Source organism: Pseudorasbora parva, chromosome 21 (genome assembly GCF_024679245.1).
Source record: "Pseudorasbora parva isolate DD20220531a chromosome 21, ASM2467924v1, whole genome shotgun sequence".
NCBI lineage: Eukaryota > Metazoa > Chordata > Actinopteri > Cypriniformes > Gobionidae > Pseudorasbora > Pseudorasbora parva.
The window spans coordinates 33,198,857-33,220,498 of NC_090192.1; the positions used below are offsets into that span (position 1 = coordinate 33,198,857).

The 21,642-nt window shown below is 43.1% G+C and overlaps 1 protein-coding gene across 7 annotated transcripts in view; it reads right to left on the minus strand.

Annotated features, from left to right (window-relative positions):
- Positions 1 to 21,642, minus strand: part of sdk2b (sidekick cell adhesion molecule 2b) — a 396,614-nt gene that overhangs the window by 54,157 nt on the left and 320,815 nt on the right. For all 7 annotated transcript variants that reach the window (XM_067429560.1, XM_067429561.1, XM_067429556.1 and 4 more), the window contains exons 10-15: positions 20,582 to 20,698; positions 16,551 to 16,718; positions 16,308 to 16,410; positions 10,796 to 10,972; positions 9,975 to 10,111; positions 1,780 to 1,927 (exon numbers count right to left, since the gene is read on the minus strand). In XM_067429560.1, the coding sequence (XP_067285661.1) occupies positions 1,780 to 1,927; positions 9,975 to 10,111; positions 10,796 to 10,972; positions 16,308 to 16,410; positions 16,551 to 16,718; positions 20,582 to 20,698 (850 nt within the window). The remainder of the gene's footprint in view (positions 1 to 1,779; positions 1,928 to 9,974; positions 10,112 to 10,795; positions 10,973 to 16,307; positions 16,411 to 16,550; positions 16,719 to 20,581; positions 20,699 to 21,642) is intronic.

Below are 21,642 nucleotides of genomic sequence, written 5' to 3' on the forward strand. Positions count from 1 at the left end.
ATTCAGTTGGTGTGCAATGAATCTAAAATATATGAAAGTTTAATTTTTATCATTACAATATTGAAAATAATGAACTTTTATCACATTATGCTAATTTTTTTTGAAGGACCTGTAGTTTGAGAGGAATGGACTTTAAATGGAGCTACAGAAATCTTTCTCTGGTTTCTTGAAAAATATCTTCATTTGTGTTTTGAAATTAAATGAAAATCGCATAGGTTTGAAACGGCATGAGAGTCAGTAGCCAAGAATTAATTTTGAGTCAATTATAGGACATGGATGGTATTATACACTTTTTTTTTTTTTTTACAGCAAGTCTATAATTACAGTAAGAGGTTTTTTGTGTGTGTGTGTGTTTTTTTTTTTTTAAGGTAGTGCAGTCCAGAACTGCCGTAAAAACCATTGCTGATTGATGACTGGATCTTTAACTTTTACTGGCAGTTAGGGCTGTGTAATATATCTAAAATTATCAAAATAACGCAAATGTACATTTTGCCAAATGAATATCACAACAGCACACAATATCTGAATGATTTTAATAGGCTACTTCAACATTGTGAAAAGTGCACGTTTTAGGTCGACACATATAGCAGAGAATAGACTGGGCACACGACTGTTACTCATGTGACTTGTTTGATGTTTAAAAGAGTTATCGATATCAGTTGGGGAAGAAACCGAATAGGATCCGTGCATTAGGTCTTAAAGTGACAGGCGACTACCGTAATATAGTAAACCTGCCGCTGTCTGTCAAACAACAGAACAAGACTAAATCACTCAGTGCTCTTGGCGGAATAACCTTTGTAGCTTTATCATGTATTACTGTATATTTAGTTCATATGAAGACTACTGTTTTTATTTTTTATATTTTATTTTATTTTGAACAAAAATACTCATCCACCCCTAGTTCAGTTGTTTTTGTTTATCTGGATGTTCTTGATGTTCAGTTTTAGGTTGATATAACTATACATTACAAAGTCAAGCAAAGAGTTTTTTGGTATTTAAGTATTTGCATTGCATTTTTGTTTGTTTACACTGATGTTCAAATTATATTGTCAGATTATTGACATACATTTTTGCTAAACACTGCTGGTCACTTTCAAAAGTTGAAGCAATGCTTTCTTTTCCCAGAAAGAATGTGAAACGCATAAATAATATCAATTTCAGTTTTTAAATACTTAAAAAATAATATTCATAGATTGTACACACTAATAGCAATATCATATTGCATATCGAATATCGCAATATTTAAGAAGATATCGCATATCGCATTTTTCTTTAATACTGCACAGCCCTACTGGCAGTTTCTCCTAAATGCAAATGGTTGGTCTCTGCTATGCTATATACTGTCTGAGATGTAATATCGCCGCGATGATCTCTCTGTATCTCTCTCTTATATAGGCTGGTTTCATCCTGTATATTCCAAGTTGGGATTATTGTGGCTAAAAGAGGTTTTTCTCAAACCTCAGGAGAAGCAGAGGGATTTGTGTCCGTCCTGATGGGGGCATTTGCTGAATGTCTAATTTTAGTGTCGAAAAGCTTCCTTTACACAACGAGGGCTTTGATTACAACCGATCCTTGGAAGATAAACTGACACACATAAACACATCCAAGAAAAATACAGCCGTATACACACAGCGTTCAGACGGATAAATCCTCCCAGACACTGTCCCATGAGAGAGCAGGCAATTTTCACATGCTGTGACAGAGTGATAGAGTTATCTTTATGGTCAAACAGGACACAGATGATACTCGACAGGCTTTAAGACCCTGTGATCAGCTCACCGGTCAGTCTCCTTGCTGAACTGGCCCTTGCCAACGTCGTTGACGGCACACAGGCGGAACTGGTATGAGCGTGCTGGGATCAACCCGTTGACTGTTACAGCGGTCGACTCTGGCTCGATGTTAGCCAACAGGACTGTCCAAGGAGCGTCTGTGTAGAGCAGATAATGAAGGACACATAATAAGCTATGTGAAGACTTAAACAACCTTCTCAAAAATAAAAAGGTTTTACATAGGAAAATTTTCTTCAGGTCCTGTGAAGCCACTGTTGAGTTCAGTGGTTCTATTTAAAACCCAGAAGGTGATTTGAAGAACATTAAAATACCAAGAATATGAAAAACCTAAAGTGTAGAATCAATAATGTTTTTTTTTTTGTTTTTTTTAATAATCGTTCGTAATAATATTTGCTAAATGTTAAACCCTACAATAAACAACATTACTACAACGTTAATTGTTTATAATTATAATTAATTAATAAATATTATTGTTGTTAGTTATAAATATATTTTTTATAAATTATTTTATTATTATTAATAATAATAAAAATAAATAATAATAATAATAACAATAATAGTAATAGTAAAATGATTATTATTTATGGCATTATTATTATGAAAATGATTTTATATAATTATCTTATTAATAATAATGATAGTAATAATAATAATTATTATCAGTGTTAGAGAAAGTTACTTTTAAAAGTAATGCATTACATTACATTACTTTTTTTCCACCTGGGCTGGGCTTGCTTTTTTATATAACAAAAAGTTATATTTCTGAGCAAATGTAATTATCCTTTCACACCAAAAGTAGATAATAAGCCTCAGGTAACACTTACTTCACCAACAAAAAATGGACTCAGTAAAGGTCAGCAGCAAGTACATTGTTCAATAAAGTGAGACTGAATGCATACAGATATTTTATCTATTTAGCATATTTAATTATTGGAGGTTTGCATAGTATTCTAATTTTGCATTTCACAGATTTTATTAATTTTAAGGTATACTGAATCGTTTTTTTGTGCAAACGAGATTTAGTAAATGCCCGCTCAGGCGCTCACATGTTTACACACAACGACTCCACATTTACAGTTTATCTCAACATTGGGACAAGAGAGCCGTCAGTCATTAAATGGGAAAATAAAGTAATTTGAAAAAGTAACTCAGATATTTTGTTGTAAATTTTAAAGTAATGCATTACTTTATTAGTTAATTGAAAAAGTAATCAGATTACGTAACGTCTCGGTTACGTATGTAACCCTCGTTCCCTGAAGGAGGGAACGGAGACGCCACGTCGGAGTACCGACGAATAGGAATCTCGCTTGCGAGAGCCAATCTACTTCGAGTCTAACTAAACGAGCCAATGCACATTGGCATGCAATGATTGCACCAGGTGCTCATGCCACGCCACGCGGGTATAAATGAGACACAGGTGATTGCATCAAATTATCTTTTTTGCTGAGGAGCCGAGTAGGTAGACTGGCGCCCCGGCAGGGACAGAGGACATGGCGACGGGACGTGGCGTCTCCGTTCCCTCCTTCAGGGAACGAGGGTTACATACGTAACCGAGACGTTCCCATTCAGTCGGTCACTCTCGACGCCACGTCGGAGTACCGACGAATAGGAATCCCTACCAAAGCGCCATGGACTCTGCCCCCTTCCAGTGCCCTGTGTGAGCCTCCTGAGCTCTCTTACCTGATGAGACGGGGCTCACACCGAGAAGTCCATCACTGCTGTTCCGCATGACCCGCTCAGTGACTATTGGATAACACTGGGAAAGCGTGCCCAATGGGGGGCCGCTGCGGAACCACATCATACCACGGGAGTTATGTGGGGACCGAGCTGAGCCGTAGCCCGCCGCCGTGAGGGGGGCTCCATCCCTAAAAGGAGGGCTCTCCCAAGGGAAAGACACGGGCTTCCGAGAGGAGCAACCGTGGAAAAAGTGTGGGATCCCCGTAGGGTCACTCACATGGCCCCAGCCAATTACCGGTTCTCCAGGATTCAGCGGTAAGGGGCCTGATGCCGGACGCTCCGCCACGCCCGGCACCGAGGGCGGTGGAGGACTCACAGAGTTTGCTTCTGGAGAATTAAGCGCCGAGGCGCAGCAAGCCGACAAGAGCCGGGCCTCTCAGTGCTTCTACCCGTTTGAGGTGAGAACACAGGAGGAGACCGGCTCTACACGTAGGCTATAAAACCTAGCGAACGTGTTAGGTGTCGCCCAGCCCGCAGCTCTACAGATGTCTGACAGCGAGGCGCCACGTGCCAGCGCCCAGGAGGATGCAACACTTCTAGTAGAGTGTGCTCGCAGCCTGAGCGGGCAGGGCACGCCTTGTGCCTGATAGGCCAAGGTGATGGCATCCACTATCCAGTGGGCCATCCTCTGCTTGGAGACAGCCTTTCCCTTCTGCTGGCCTCCGTGACAGACAAAGAGCTGATCTGAGGTCCTGAAGCTTTGGGTTCTGTCCACGTAGATCCGCAGAGCGCGGACGGGACAGAGCAAAGCTAGGGCTGGGTCTGCCTCCTCCAGGGGCAGCGCTTGCAGGTTCACCACCTGGTCCCTGAAGGGAGTGGTGGGAACCTTGGGCACGTAGCCAGGCCGGGGTCTCAGTACCACGTGGGTGTCACCCGGCCCGAACTCCAGGCACGATTCGTCGACCGAAAATGCCTGCAGGTCCCCTACCCTCTTGATGGAGGCCAAAGCAGCCAACTGCAAAGTTTTCATAGACAGAATCTTCAGCTCTGCTGACTGCAAAGGCTCAAATGGGGCATTCTGCAGTGCTCGGAGCACCAGAGCAAGATCCCAAGAGGGTATGGAGGGAGGACGAGGAGGATTTAACCGTCTCGCCCCCCTAAGGAACCTGCCGACCAGGTCGTGCTTCCCCACCGACTTACCCTCTACATGGTCATGATGGGCAGAAATAGCAGCAACGTAAACCTTGAGGGTGGAGGGCGACAGCCTCCGCTCCAACCCCTGCTGCAGGAAGGAAAGCACTGACGCGATCGAACATCTTCGGGGGTCCTCCCGGCGGAGAGAACACCAATCGACGAACAGGTTCCACTTCAAGGCATAGGCCCGTCTCGTAGACGGTGCTCTAGCTGAAGTGATGGTGTTAACTACCTCTTGAGGTAAGTCACCTAGAACCTCCGCGTCCCGTCCAGGGACCAGACATGAAGTTTCCAGAGGTCTGGACGCGGGTGCCAGAGGGTGCCCCGTCTCTGAGTTAGAAGATCCTTCCTCAGAGGAATCGGCCAAGGAGGGGCTGTCGCGAGGAGCATGAGTTCTGGGAACCAAGTCCGGTGGGGCCAATACGGGGCCACCAACAGGACCTGCTCCTTGTCCTCCCTGACCTTGCACAGTGTCTGTGCAAGTAGGCTCACTGGGGGAAACGCATATTTGCGTAGGCCCTGGGGCCAGCTGTGCGCAAGTGCATCCGTGCCGAGTGTGCCCTCGGTCAGCGAATAAAACCACTGGCAGTGGGACGTTTCTGGGGAGGCAAACAGGTCGACCTGTGCAACCCCGAACTGAACCCAGATCAGCCGGACCACCTGGGGGTGGAGCCGCCATTCTCCCGGAAGCGCAGCTCGTGACAGCTCGTCGGCCGCCCGGTTGCGCACCCCAGGGACATGAATGGCCCGAAGCGACCTCAGACACTTCTGACTCCAGAGGAGGAGATGGCGGGCGAGTTGCGACATGCGACGTGAGCGTAGACCACCTTGACGGTTGATGTACGCAACGGTCGCCGTGTTGTCCGTACGGACCAGTACATCTTTGCCCCGTAACCGGCCCTTGAGTCGGCTCAGTGCACGATGTACTGCTAGCAACTCGAGGCAATTGATATGCCACTGCAGGTGCGGGCCCGTCCAAACCCCTGACACTGCATGCCCGTTGTACGTGGCACCCAAGCCCATGGACGAGGCATCCGTGAAGACCACAGCATGCCTGGATACCTGTTCCAACGGCACTCCGGCCCGAAGGAACCCGGGATCTGACCACGGGCTGAAGGTTTTGCGGCAGGACGGAGTGATGCTCACCCGATACGTGCCGCGTGTCCACGCCCATCTCGGGACTCGGCCGTGAAGCCAATGCTGAAGCGGTCTCATATGAAGCAGGCCGAGCGGTGTTACTGCCGCCGCAGCCGCCATATGCCCCAGGAGCCTCTGAAAATGTTTCAGTGGAACCGCCATCCTGCCCTGAAACGTGTTCAGGCAGTTCAGCATCGACTGGACGCGCTCCTTCGTGAGACGCGCAGTCCGCTTGACCGAATCCAACTCCATACCGAGAAAAGAGATCCTCTGCACGGGGGCGAGTTTGCTCTTTTCCCAGTTGACCTGAAGACCCAACTGGCTGAGGTGTCTGAGCACCAAGTCCCTGTGTTCGCACAACTGCTCCCGGGACTGTGCAAGGATGAGCCAGTCGTCGAGATAGTTTAGGATGCGAACGCCCTGTTCTCTCATGGGCACAAGGGCCCCCTCCGTGACTTTCGTAAAGACGCGGGGGGACAGGGCCAGCCCGAAGGGTAGGACCTTGTACTGATATGCTCGCCCCTCGAACGCAAAGCGCAGGAACGGCCTGTGTCGGGGGAGAATCGAGACATGAAAGTACGCGTCCTTCAGGTCGATCGCTGCAAACCAATCTTGGGGACGGATGCACTCGAAAATGCGTTTCTGCGTGAGCATCTTGAACGGTAGCTTGTGAAGGCTCCGGTTCAGTACTCGCAGGTCCAAGATTGGCCGTAACCCACCGGTTTTCTTGGGTACAATGAAGTACGGGCTGTAGAAGCCTGTCCTCATATCGGCTGGAGGGACCGGCTCTATCGCGTCCTTCGCCAGTAGGACTGCGATTTCCGCACGCAGGACACTGACGTCTGCAGCTTTCACCGAAGTGAAGCGGACGCCCGTGAACCTGGGGGGACGCCGGGCGAACTGAATCGCATAGCCGAGCCTGATGGTCCGAATGAGCCAGCGAGACGGACTGGGAAGCTCTAACCAGGCTCGCAGAGACCGAACAAGCGGGATCATCGGGACCACCGGCGTACCCACCGAGGGGCAGCGAGGTGGAATACAGGCACCGGTCTGGGGCGGCTGTCTCGTGGAGGCGGCCCGCAGAGAGGTGTGAGTGTGCCGTGCGACACCTACCTGATTCCACGGCTGGGCAGAGGGTCCGCACGGAGTTTGTGGGGTGTCCGTGCGTCGTCCGCTGCTGCCCACTGGCGACACAGGAGGAGGATGAGAGTGGTCCGGCGTTTGACCGGCCACAACTCTCCGAGCCCCCTGGGGACCCGGAGATGAAGGAAACTGCTCTTTTATTGAAAATTTGGGTACCGCTGGGGCTGAGCCCAGCGGCGGAACAGAAATAAAACGGAACACAAGATTCTCCACCCGGCCCTCCTCCGGGGGAAGGAGCGGTGCGGTCACCGTCTCCTGGAGAGCAGTCCTCCTCATCTCCGGGTCGCCCGTCTCAGGACCGCTTCCCCTTGCCTTTGCCCTTCTTCGGGGCTGCCTGGACGGGCGGGACGGCCGGCTTGCGCCCGGCTCCACGACGCCGCTTGGGTGGAGGCTGCTGCTGCAACGCGGGAGCGGAGGCAGACGCAGACGGCCGCCCTCGGCGACGAGCTGGCTGAGGCGCTGCCGGCGGCGGGGTGGAGGCAGCAGCTGACCGCCGCGGCATGATGTGACTGATGGCCTCAGTCTGCTTCTGTGCGGCCGAGAACTGCTGGGCGAAGTTCTGCACCGCGTCGCCGAAGAGGCCAGTCTGGGACACGGGGGCATTAAGGAACCTGATCTTGTCGGTATCCCTCATGTCCGCCAGACACAGCCAGAGATGGTGCTCCTGGACCACCATAGTGGACATCGCACGTCCCACGGCACGCGCCGTAACCTTCGTCGCACGAAGCGCGAGGTCCGTCGCCGCCCTCAGCTCTTGTAGAACTGCGGGATCGTGACCACCCTCGTGCAGGTCCTTCAGTGCCTGGGCCTGATGAACCTGCAACAACGCCATAGCGTGTAGGGCGGAACCTGCCTCTCCACAAGCCTGGTAGGCCTTCCCGATCAGATCGGAGGAGTACCTACAGGCCCGGGAGGGGAGACACGGGTTCCCCCTTGATGTGGAGTTAGGGCACAGTTGCATAGCAACGGCCCGTTCCACGGGAGGAACCTGCGTGTAACCCTTTGCAGGTCCGCCATCAAGGGTGGTGAGGGAGGAGGAACCACTGGGCCGGTTTCGGGCAGTAAAAGGTGCCGTCCACGACCTAGTGAGCTCCTCGTGCACCTCCGGGAAGAAAGGAACCGGGGTGGGGCGCTGAGAACCAGCACGGGCCACCCCGAGAAACCAATCGTCCAACCTCGACGGCTCGGGACACGGTGGAGGGTTCCACACGAGCCCGACCCTCTCGGCAGCCCGGGAAAGCATGGCCATCATCTCCGGATCAGTATCGGGCACAGCGGGTCTTCCCGAAGGAGCCCCCTGCGCCGACACGTCATCTCCAGACAACTCTGACCCTCCCTCCGATGCAGCGATGGACATTTCGTCATCGCGGGGAGCCCCGAAGGATACGGGTGGTGCGCATCTCGAGGACGGCCCACCTCGTTCCAACGGCAGCTCTACTGGCTGCGGAGCGCGGGAGGAGTGAGGATTCCCCGCGGGTTGGTTCCCTGGAGGAAGCGCGCTCACCGTCACCCTCAAATCGGCCGCGCTACTACCGGAAGTAACCCTCTGTGGAGGGTTAGATCGCGGCAGAGGCACGGGGACTCCGCCTTTTGCAAGACGGAGCCGCGACCGCAACTCCGAGATGGTCATGTTCCCGCAGTAAGAACATGAGTCATCCACCAGCGCTGCCTCAGCGTGCTGCACGCCCAAACACGAGATACAGCGCTGATGACCATCCCGCGGTGAAATGAATCCACCGCACCCAGAAACACACAGATAGAATGTCATCTTTAAAAAGACGCAAGCTCTATCTGTGTTGCTCTTTTAGAATGACGCTCTCCTTGGTGCTGAAACACGCAGGGGGTGGGGCCGCGGCGACACAGACAGGAATGTAGTGCAGCCTGTCGTGCGCGCTCTCTCTCACAGGACGCTTTCAACAGCCGTGAGAACGGCTTTTTAGCGCTCTCCACCTAGCGCACCGTACCAGCTGTGAAAACAGCCCTTGTGGTTGCTCTTATGGACAACGAAGAGAGAAGATCCGAAGAACACACGACCCGCTGCTGTGTTGTCACACCAACACCGACCGAAGAGATCTCTTCCAAAAGGCAGGCTCTTTCTCAGTCGAACTGCGAAGTGAAGAGTGATATCTGGCATACCACTCGGCTCCGAAGCAAAAGGATAATTTGATGCAATCACCTGTGTCTCATTTATACCCGCGTGGCGTGGCATGAGCACCTGGTGCAATCATTGCATGCCAATGTGCATTGGCTCGTTTAGTTAGACTCGAAGTAGATTGGCTCTCGCAAGCGAGATTCCTATTCGTCGGTACTCCGACGTGGCGTCGAGAGTGACCGACTGAATGGGAACTCAAGTTACTTGTAATGAGTTACACCCAACAATGATTATTATATATTATTAATATCATTATTATTATCAATTCATTCTTTTGTTATGATTATTATGATTATGAACTAATGAATTAACTAATGAATTTTGATCATATTTAATAATAATAATAATAATAATAATAATAATAATAATAATAATAATAATAATAATACTTTTTATTTAGTTATTGTTATTGGCATTATTATTATAAACAAAATAATGTTATCATATAAATAAGTAATACTATATTTTAAGGTTCAGTTATTAACTATTAACTAGTTGCTTATTAGCATGCATATTACTAGGATATTGGCTGTTTATTAGTACTTATAAAGCACATATGAATGCCTTATTCTGCATGACCTTATTCTACATCCCTTAATCCTAACCAATACCTAAACTTAAACACCACAAAAACGACCTTACTAACTATTTATAAACAGTAAATTAGGAGTTTATTGAGAAAAAAGTTGGAGTTAATAGTGATTATGTGTTTTCCATACTGAAGTGTTACAATAATAATAATAATAATAATAATAATAATAATCTGTTTAACATTATTATGACATTCAGAACATAATCAGTGAAATTCATAACAAGGTAACTATATCAATGTCACACAACATGCCCAAGATTAATGATCCACATATGAGGTCTTTACTCACTGTTTTCAGACACTTCCAGAATGTAGCGAATGAGAGGGCTGTTCCCATCAAAAGGTTTGGCCCACGTGAGGTTTATGGCTCTCTTCTCTGTGGTGCTTAACACTGCGGTGGGGTTCTCAGGGGCATGAGGCAACTGTCTGTTATTTAAGAGGAAGAGAGCGTGAGATAGTCTTTAATTTTCAGGGCCATTTAATGAGCACTCCATGAAGCATATCTAATGTCTAGAGAACAAGTACATAAATGGGTCATTCTACAAAACAGAGGTCAATGCGGGTTGCTGTTTAGAACTATTCATGTTACTGTTCATGCTATAGTATCTAGTTGAGCAGATTTAACAACACAATATATTATAGCGTCAAGCTGCAGTCCCTGTAAATGCAATATACACTTTAAATATAAAATAAAAAAAATTCTTTATATATGGAATAAAAAAAAGAGTTGGAGAATGGCCATGGTTGGCAGGAGAAACGTGCAAATGAACAAATGAGTTTAAAACGACTATGGGATTATCAATCAATCATGAAAAAAAGACGGCGTATCAAAACAGGCTCGATGGAAAAAAGTGAAAACAGATCACCAGAAAGAAAAAAAATGAGACAATAACTACTGTGCTATTAAATTAAAAAATGAAGGCAACGAAACCGAAAAAGAGACAGCGTGAGTGCAGGTGATGAACAGGGGTATTGAAAAACTGAATGAGTTACGATTCAGAGAGCAGGAGAGAGAGAACAAATCAAAAAGAAATGATCAGAAGAGATGAAGGACTGTGTGGATAGGGAATAGAGCAGAGAGGAAGATGGGAGAGCGTTTTCATCTCTGACCTCACGCGTAAGTGTGCGCTGCGGGAATCATTGCCGCCCACTGATGTCACTGTGCAGGTGTATGTGCCGATGTCACCTGACCAGGTCTGAGAGATGTGCAGCGTTCCATTGACATCCAGACGCAGTCGAGGAAGAGACTGAGGGATGATCATCTGACCATCCTTCTCCCAAACAAACCTGAGCACACACACAGACAACAACATACAGGACCAATGAAATATTCAAATATCAGTTAATTTCAAGACCATTACTGTGTACACATACGTGGCTGTTTTTATCATGTCATTGTATTTCAGATAACAACAAATATATTGTATTTTCATGAGACAAAGTGGACGTATTGTACAGCGGGACTTGATTTGATCCATCTGGATTTGATTGTGAAAATTTTACAACATTAATGTTAACTGGTGCTTCCTAAAACCTTCTTTTGTAAACAACTTCTTAGAAATTACTAGAAACACCCTGACAACCACCTAAGAAAGACCTAGAAACCACAACACACTAGCATCTATTTAGTAAAACCCTTGTAACCACCCAGAATATTCAATCATCCACCTAGTAACAGCCAAGCAACCATCCAGAACAGTATAGCATCCACCTAGCAATGGCTTGGCAACCACCCAATACACTGTAGTATTCATTTAGTTACAGCCTAGCAACCACCCAAAAACTGTAGTATGCACCTAGTTACAGCCTAGCTAGCAACCACCCAAAACAATGTAGTATTTACCCAAAATGTTCTAGCAACCCCCTAGCAACCACCCAGTTCTAGCGTCTTGTTAAACTCAAGCAACCAGTCAGAGCCAATAACTTCATGGGCAGTTCTCCATCATGTAGCAAAGTTGCGTTGGGTAACCTGAGTCCCAACCAAGTGTACCGTACAAGAGTAACATTATACAAGACCTAAAAAATGAAGCCAAAGCATTTTGATCGCCCCCTGGTGGCTGGCTGCAGTATAGGTCTCCAATTCCACCATATCCCTGTAATTGAATGTGACGCAAGCCAAAAAAATCCAATTACATTTCAATTATTTTTTTCCAAAGATGGTTTCGGCAATTATAGGTAATTCTCATCACACAGACCTATGTTTAAGTGTCAAAATGTTTTGTTTTAGTTTATTTCTTGATGGTGTAACATCATGAATGGAAGCTGTGCTTGAATCTGCAGGAGTTTGGGCAGGACCTTGATGCCGTGGCTTCCCCTCAGGATTATTATTGCACAGACATGGGCTTTTTTTACAGTCTAGAGTCCCGTTTTTATGGTCCTTTTCTGACCCCGGCGCAATTTCTCTCTCCGATTTCGCTTTGTGTCCTCTCTCCAGCTATACTATCTAAATAAAGGCAAAAACGCACAAAATAAAACCAACCAGCGATAACACTCTAACATCCACCTAGTAAAGCCCTAGCAACCAACCAAAACACCGTAGTATCCATCCACTTAGAAATATTCAAGCAACCACCTAAAACATTCTAGCATTCACCTATTAATGGCAACCACCCAAAACACCCAAGCATCCACCAAATAACTACCTAGCAACCACCCAGAACACCCTAGAAATCACCCAGAATGTTCTAGTAACACCCTAGCAACCACCCAGTCCTAGCATCAATTTTGTTAAACTCTAGCAACCAGTCAGAGCTGATGACTGCATGGGCAGTCCGGACCAAGTGTACCATACAAGACCTGAAAAATGAAGCCAACGCATTTTGATCGCCCCCTGGTGGCTGGCTGCAGTATAGGGCTTAAATTTCCACCATATCCCTGTAATTGAATGGGACGCGGGCCCAAAAAATCCAATTACATTTCAAATAGTTTTTTTCCAAAAATGGTTTCTGTCATTTTAGGTAGTACTTATCACACAGACCTATGTTTAAGTGTTAGTTTTCCTCAAAAAGTTTAGTTTTAGTTTGTTTCTTGATGGTGTAACGTCATGATTGGAAGCTGTGCTTGAGTCAGCAGGAGTTTGGGCAAGACCTTGATGCCGTGGCTTCACTCAGGATTACTATTGCGCAGACTTGGACAGACTGTCCTTATTTTTTTACAGTCTATAGTCCCGTTTTTATGGTCCTTTCCTGACCCTGTCGCCCTCCAATTTCGCTTTGTTCTCTCTCCAGCTATACTATCTAAATAAAGGCAAAAAGGCCAGGCCAGCCATAACACTCTAGTATCCAAACTTTTTTAGGACTCTAAAACTAGTTTTAGAAGAGGGAAAAAAGAGAGTGAGAGAGAGAGAGAGAGAGAGAGAGAGAGAGAGAGAGAGAGAGAGAGAGAGAGAGAGAGAGAGAGAGAGAGAGAGAGAGAGAGAGTAATATTGGGTTATTGTATGACTTAATTGTCAGTAAAGCAAGCGTTCCTTTGTGCCACTGGTCTGGCAAACGTAGTTACCGTATGACACCTGTGTGCATGAAACAGTGTATTTATCTGAGCAGATCTACATCTTACATTCATCACAAAGACACTGTACAGTGTTTAGGGAACATCCAAGGTCATCAGAAGCGTCTAACAGATGTGTTCAACCTCTGCGCAATCGATAAGACTCTCTCTCACACACCCTGGAAACAGATACGCATTCACAAACACTCGTGATTAATTGCATCATGGCCTGGCCTGTTGGAAATCCTTTTACTGCTGCTATCAATTACTGGTTCCATCCAACACAATTACCCCTCCTTCTCATCCCTCATTCTTTACGAAATAAGGGAGAAGCCTCCACGGGTGTTCGGAAGGAGGTTACGGAGGACAGAAGGAAATGGAAGCGGAAGACAGAGGGAGTCTAGCATAACTAAATCAGCTGAAAAACAATTTTTAAAAGTCATCACTAATTGAAGTTCAGATTCTCATTGAGAGGAACTCTTTGGAGAGTTTGCAGGTTTTCTGTGAGAGTCTGAATCTTGCTTTTTAAATCTTGACGCCGGTCTACCGTAATGGAGGATGGTTGAAGCTGCGACTTCCAATTGAGCGCACTGAGATTTAAGCGAGATTCAAAGGCTTCTTGGGAACTATACGAGGGTTGTAAATGTTGAGATAATGTAATGGCTCATGATTTCACGCTGGTGAGGCATCATTAACACCAGACGATTTTATCCGATGGGATTTGAATGGTGTAAAACACGGCAGGCTATGATATTACTGAGGCATGCATCACTATCACTATTGATCATACTCAGAGTGAGGAATTTTATCAACCCTTGCATTCCACTCAAAGCCAGACGTGAGATAGCCCTACTAGGATACTCCAACGTGCTCCATAGACCTTATTCAGAGCAGCGCCATGAGTGTTTTCAATGGCATCCGCTGCATAAATCTCCTAGATCACTTATAGTTTTTTGATTACTGAAATGTCTTGGAAGGTATTTTTTCAGTGTTTCTACAGCAGAACAATCCAAAAATTTGGTCTATCTGTGAAATTGGCATTCTAGGTTTCCCCCTAAATAAAGTAGCAATCATCCAGAACACTCTAACATCCAACTAATGATAGGGTAGCAACCAAATATCCTAGCAACCACCTAGAACACTAGCATCTACATAGTAATAGAATAATAACCACCCAACACTCTCGCATTCACCTAGTAACGGCCTAGCAACCACTCAGAACACCAATCAGGATCATTCTAGCATTCACCTAGTAACACCCCAAAACATTCTATCATCTAAATAGCAATGGCCTAGCAACAACCTAGAACACTCTAGCATCCACCTAGTAATGGCCCAGCAACCACCCAGAACACTGGCATCAACCAAGTAACGGCCTAGCAACTACCCAAAACATTATATCATCCACCCAGTAATGACATAGCAACCACCCAAAACATTGCCATCCATCAAGTAATGCCCTATCAACCACCCAGAACAATCTATCATCCACCTAGTAAAGGCACAGAAACTGACCAGAACATTATATCATCCACCTAGTGATGGCATACTAACCCCCCAAAACATTATAATTTACCTAGTAATGGCCTAGCAACTGCCCAGAACACTCTAGGATCCACCATGTAATGCCCTACGAACTAGGGGTGTAACGATACGCGTATTCGTATTGAACCGTTCGGTACAAGGCTTTCGGTTCGGTATGCGGTACGCATTATGTACCGAACGGTTCTTGGACTAATTAATTAGATTTGGAAAATAAAAAAGTGTGTGAAATATAATAATATGCGTTCAACAAGGTAGCCCAATAACCAAAACGACATAACAGGCAATGCCCCTGACACCCGAAGCATGTGAAAAAAACAAAAAAACACCATATATGTTTTAGGCTGCTCAGTCAGGTGCTCGCTTAATCAGTAGGCTACGCGCTGAATGCTCGTGGCAAAATGGCTATTGCGTTTAACAAACCAGAAATAGAAGATCCTCCAATAACCAACAGGTCTGGTGTTTGGGTGAACTTTGGATTCTTTGTAAGCTATGATGGTGTTGGCAAGAGTGATGGATTAAAAAACAACGGTATGTCGCATTTGCTGATGGTACAGCAGCGGGAATAATTCATGTCATGTCAATCAACTCATTTACGCCGACAACAAGACGATAAAAAGAAGAAACAGCCACAAACTATCCCACAAACTATCCCCGCAGCATTTAGACAGACATTTCCAACTTATTCAAATGGCAAAAGACATCACCGCGGCGAGTGGTCCATTTATAGCCGCGGATATGAGACCTGACGCCCGTTTCACACATACTCCGTCTGCAGTGCGTGTGCGTTGCGTATTTTTTTCCGTACCCATGTTAACGGATGACAGCTTTCAGACTGCACGCGGATGCTGTCCAGGTGCGTTGCGTCTGCAGCAGTGCACGGATCGTTTTCGTACCGAGGCTATTTTTTGCTGCGCTGCGTTGCTGCATTAAAGCGACAGAAGATTGTTCGCATTAAAATAAACATGCACTGACGCGAAAATCTAGTCATTTCACCACAGATGCATATCATTTAAAATATACTCTTGTTTCAAAGTCAACACATGGCTTTTTTTTCTCAAGTAAAGCAACAAAACGACACCTTACCTGGCATTTAGGTTAAAAAAATAGTGCCATAATGGAGAGCACTCGTACTTTCTTGGAGGTGAAAAGCAAAGTTCTTTTTGACCTGCAGGATTTCTTTTAAAAGGGCTTAAAAACGAAAGAAAAGACGAGAGTCGGCTGTTTTTGAATAGACTATTGTAAGTTTCTAATTTAAAATGTTTGTGACCAACCATCTAGAACATTCTATAATCCACCTAGTAATGGCATAACAACCACCCAAAACATCATATCATCCACCTAGTAATACCTTAACAACCACTCAGAACACCCTAGTAAAAGCCTAACAATTTCATAGCAACACACAAAACCCATTTAGTACCACTTAGCAACTACATACCAATGTCCTTCATATAATTCTCAAGATGAAAAATTCATATTATCTTTAAAAAATGTCAATATTTTTTACCCACCCATTAGTTACATTATCATAAAAGTAGTTTCAAAAAAAGCAAAATGTTTACAACATTTCTTTGCAGTTAAGTGTCCGTACCTGACTGAGACGCTGGGGTCATGTGTCACACCGCAGGTCATGGTGGCTTTTGTTCCTTTGATGACGCTCTGATCCTGAGGAGGATTAGTGATGCGTGTACGTGCTGTAATGTGGAACCAAGTAAATGCACATCAGTATATGCACAGGTGTATGACCTAAACATGCAAACACACTAGAACATAGACGTCATCAAGTAAAAAGATATTCTCTGATCTATACACTTCAAAACACAAACACACTCACCCCAGACCACGAGGTCGGCCGAGGCCTCATCTATGCCACGGGAGTTGCTGGCCATGCAGGTGTAGGTGCCGGCGTCTGATATGTGGGAGGGGCTTATGAGTAAACTTCCTGACTCCAGAAGAGTGAACCGCGGTAGCTGAACCGAGCCGCTCGCCAGCACTCGTTCTCCTGCAGAGGACATTCACATACCCAGACATGAATACATCATATGAGTAATGCTTTAGTTTAGGGTCCAATTCTCACTATTAACAAGTTGCTTATTAGCATGCATATTACTAGGATATTGGCTTTTTATTATTACTTAAAGCACATATTAGTGCCTGATTAGTGTCATGGTGAAGGTTATGACTTTTCATAACCCAAATACCACTCTGGATTACGCTGCAGATCTATGGATTTGTCATCAACTAAACTGAAAGAATACACAGATACTCTTATTAATATTAATACAATTGTATTAATAATATTAATACAATTTGTCCCCATGGGGCCTCAGAAAGGACACAAAAGCACAAAAAAGTATAATAAAGGTGGTCAATATGACTCATGTACTATATTCTGAAGTCATATGGTATGTGCGACTGAAATCATTATGCACCTTTAATCTTCCCTTCATTGAAAAGATTTGACTCAAATGATTCATGAATCAAACATTACTCTTTCATGAACACGCCAAGTACAACCATGGCAAGATTTTGAATGTCTTAAATTTGAGTATGCAGCTCACACAAAGCTATTGTGTGGTATCTGAGGACTTGGAAGTGTGAGAGTCATACAGACAACATTTTATGCTTATTTTGCATCCTTCTTGAAGCTTGACAGCCTTGGTTTCCTATTCATTATAATTGCACGGACAAGAGAGACCAAAACACTGCTTTAAGTTCCACAGAAAAAACTCATATGGGTTTGGAACAACAGATGGGTGACTAAACAATGACCGAATTTTCAGTTTTGGGTGAACTAATCCTTTAAAGCCACAAGCATGCTTGTTTCCTTTCCTTTAGCTCTGACATGAAATGTAAAGCACGGTTCTGGGAACGGACATGCTTCTCTGATTTGCTTCTTTCATACAATCATTTCCTATTCGTTTCCTCATTTCCAATCGTTTGGATATTCAAGAAAGTTACTGTATACCATGATTAAGGTTTGATTATTGAAAGTTACTGTATACCATGATTAAGGTTTGATTATTGAAAGTTACTGTATACCATGATTAAGGTTTGATTATTGAAAGTTACTGTATACCACGATTAAGGTTTGATTATTGAAAGTTACTGTATACCACGATTAAGGTTTGATTATTGAAAGTTACTGTATACCATGATTAAGGTTTGATTATTGAAAGTTACTGTATACCGTGATTAAGGTTTGATTATTGAAAGTTACTGTATACCGTGATTAAGGTTTGATTATTGAAAGTTACTGTATACCATGATTAAGGTTTGATTATTGAAAGTTACTGTATACCGTGATTAAGGTTTGATTATTGAAAGTTACTGTATACCGTGATTAAGGTTTGATTATTGAAAGTTACTGTATACCGTGATTAAGGTTTGATTATTGAAAGTTACTGTATACCGTGATTAAGGTTTGATTATTGAAAGTTACTGTATACCGTGATTAAGGTTTGATTATTGAAAGTTACTGTATACCGTGATTAAGGATTGATTATTGAAAGTTACTGTATACCACGATTAAGGTTTGATTATTGAAAGTTACTGTATACCATGATTAAGGTTTGATTATTGAAAGTTACTGTATACCGTGATTAAGGTTTGATTATTGAAAGTTACTGTATACCGTGATTAAGGTTTGATTATTGAAAGTTACTGTATACCATGATTAAGGTTTGATTATTGAAAGTTACTGTATACCATGATTAAGGTTTGATTATTGAAAGTTACTGTATACCGTGATTAAGGTTTGATTATTGAAAGTTACTGTATACCGTGATTAAGGTTTGATTATTGAAAGTTACTGTATACCATGATTAAGGTTTGATTATTGAAAGTTACTGTATACCATGATTAAGGTTTGATTATTGAAAGTTACTGTATACCATGATTAAGGTTTGATTATTGAAAGTTACTGTATACCGTGATTAAGGTTTGATTATTGAAAGTTACTGTATACCACGATTAAGGTTTGATTATTGAAAATTACTGTATACCACAATTAAGGTTTGATTATTGAAAATTACTGTATACCACAATTAAGGTTTGATTATTGAAAATTACTGTATACCACAATTAAGGTTTGATTATTGAAAGTTACTGTATACCACAATTAAGGTTTGATTATTGAAAGTTACTGTATACCGTGATTAAGGTTTGATTATTGAAAGTTACTGTATACCACGATTAAGGTTTGATTATTGAAAGTTACTGTATACCGTGATTAAGGTTTGATTATTGAAAGTTACTGTATACCACGATTAAGGTTTGATTATTGAAAATTACTGTATACCACAATTAAGGTTTGATTATTGAAAGTTACTGTATACCACAATTAAGGTTTGATTATTGAAAGTTACTGTATACCGTGATTAAGGTTTGATTATTGAAAGTTACTGTATACCACGATTAAGGTTTGATTATTGAAAGTTACTGTATACCACGATTAAGGTTTGATTATTGAAAATTACTGTATACCACAATTAAGGTTTGATTATTGAAAGTTACTGTATACCACGATTAAGGTTTGATTATTGAAAGTTACTGTATACCACGATTAAGGTTTGATTATTGAAAATTACTGTATACCACAATTAAGGTTTGATTATTGAAAGTTACTGTATACCACAATTAAGGTTTGATTATTGAAAGTTACTGTATACCGTGATTAAGGTTTGATTATTGAAAGTTACTGTATACCACGATTAAGGTTTGATTATTGAAAGTTACTGTATACCACGATTAAGGTTTGATTATTGAAAGTTACTGTATACCGTGATTAAGGTTTGATTATTGAAAGTTACTGTATACCACGATTAAGGTTTGATTATTTGCCTAACACCCTCTTACTGTGGTAAAATCACAATAAAGTACAACCCTGAGTGGATTACTTATTTAATATACATACAGCTGCATTTATTTGATCAAAATTACAAAAAAATCATATTGTGAAGATTTGTTAGAATTTAATGCTTTAAAATGCAATGTATTCCTGTGATGGCAAAGCTGTATTTTCAGCATCATTGTGCCAGGCTTCAGTGTCACATGATACTTCAAGAAGCATTTTAATATGTTGATTTGGTGCTCAATAAGCATTAATTATTTTTGAAAACAGTTTGTGCTTAATAATTTTGTGGAAACCATAATATACTACATAAACAAATTTGGGGGAAAGATAAAAAATGAATACTACTAAAAAGATTTATACTTTTATTGCACAAATATGAATAAAATTGACAGTAAAGACATTAATAATGTTTTAAAATATATCTATTTTAAAATATATCTAATATTTCAAATCAAGAAACTTTCTATTGGTTAAAGTTTTATTTTAAACAAATACATCACGGTTTACACAAAAAAAGCTAAAAAAAAACACCATTTTCAACACTGATAATAATAAGACCCATTATTAATAATAAATAAGCATTAATAATAATTGATAATATTAGCCGTCAAATCAGCATATTAGAATGATTTCTGAAGGATCATGTGACACTGAAGACTGCTGAAAATTAAATTCAGTCATCACAGCAAGTAATTACATCAAATATGAAATGGTTGATAATTGTAATATTTCACAATATTACTGTTTATTAAAGTGTATATAAAACATACTTTTACATAATTATATCCTGTGTCAAATCACACAATAATTTTCATGCCTGATGACATCTGCACAGTATAATATGTGAAGGTGACATTGCAGCAAAACAATGCAATATAGTGAAAAAAAAGGCAGAGCAGGTAAAACAGAGGAACAGAGAGACACTGAGGTGAAGTGCAGCCTGGGAACTGACACTTTGTAGTTGTTCTTTTAGAAATGTGTGTGTAGACAATGAGGGATGTGTTCTTCACCTTTCTGCCAGGTGATGGCAGGACGGGGCGCTCCTGAGGTCTCACAGTGCAGGATAACTGACATGCCGTCAATCACGGTGCTGTCGGAAGGCCCTGCCGTGATGTTCGGTGCTATACCTGTGAGAGGAGCGCACCAACTGCATGAGAAACAAAGACGTACAACGGCACACACACGTTCAAACACTTCCTCGCATTCGCAAGCGCTGGGAAAAATCACACAGAACTCGATTTGCGCGGATCAAAGAGTGGCGTAGAAACCAAACAAGTTAAGAAAACAACGGAATGAAAGCAGATTTGAAAGAAAAGGTTGAACAATACAAGAAAAACAAATCACTGGGGCATGATAAATTGGGGTATTGGAGGTGGGTGAACAAACCATTTCGATCTGGTTGATAAGGGAAAGGGATAATTCACCAAAAAAATCTACTTAACCTCATGTCATTCCAAACCTTACTTTCTTCTTTGGAACACCAAAGATGATACTTTGAAGAACTGTTTTTATTCGAACAAAGCCAATGGGGTCCAAAACAACATTTTTCTTTTTTAAATAATCATCTTTTGTTCTCCACATGAGAAAGTAAGTCAAACATGTTTGGAACGACATGGATTTATATTTTGGATAAACAATCCCTTTAACTTCAGCACCGTCCAGCATGCCTGATATCTGTGCTCATTGTAAGCAGAGGTAAATATCAGCTAGATTTTGGTGTTTAGCGTTTTAGCGAGCTCTATGTCTCTGAGCGGCAAGATAAGCTCAGTCAGTCCTCTATAAAAACCCTCTTTATCTCTCCCTGTCTCTCTGTCGGTCTCTCTCTCGCTAACTCTTCCTCACAACAGGGTATTAATCACAGCCTTAGCACGGCTACAAAAGAGCACATCAGCGGCACAAGAGAATGAAGACTGGAAGAAAGAAAAGCATTGTTGGTATGGCATTCAAAGCCTTTCTGATTGCAAGAGAAAGAGACAGACAGAGAGAGAAGCAGAGGAAATAAATGTCCACATGTATTTGTGCATCAGTGTATGAGAGCGAGAGAGGTAGAAAGAGGATAGGTGTAATCCGG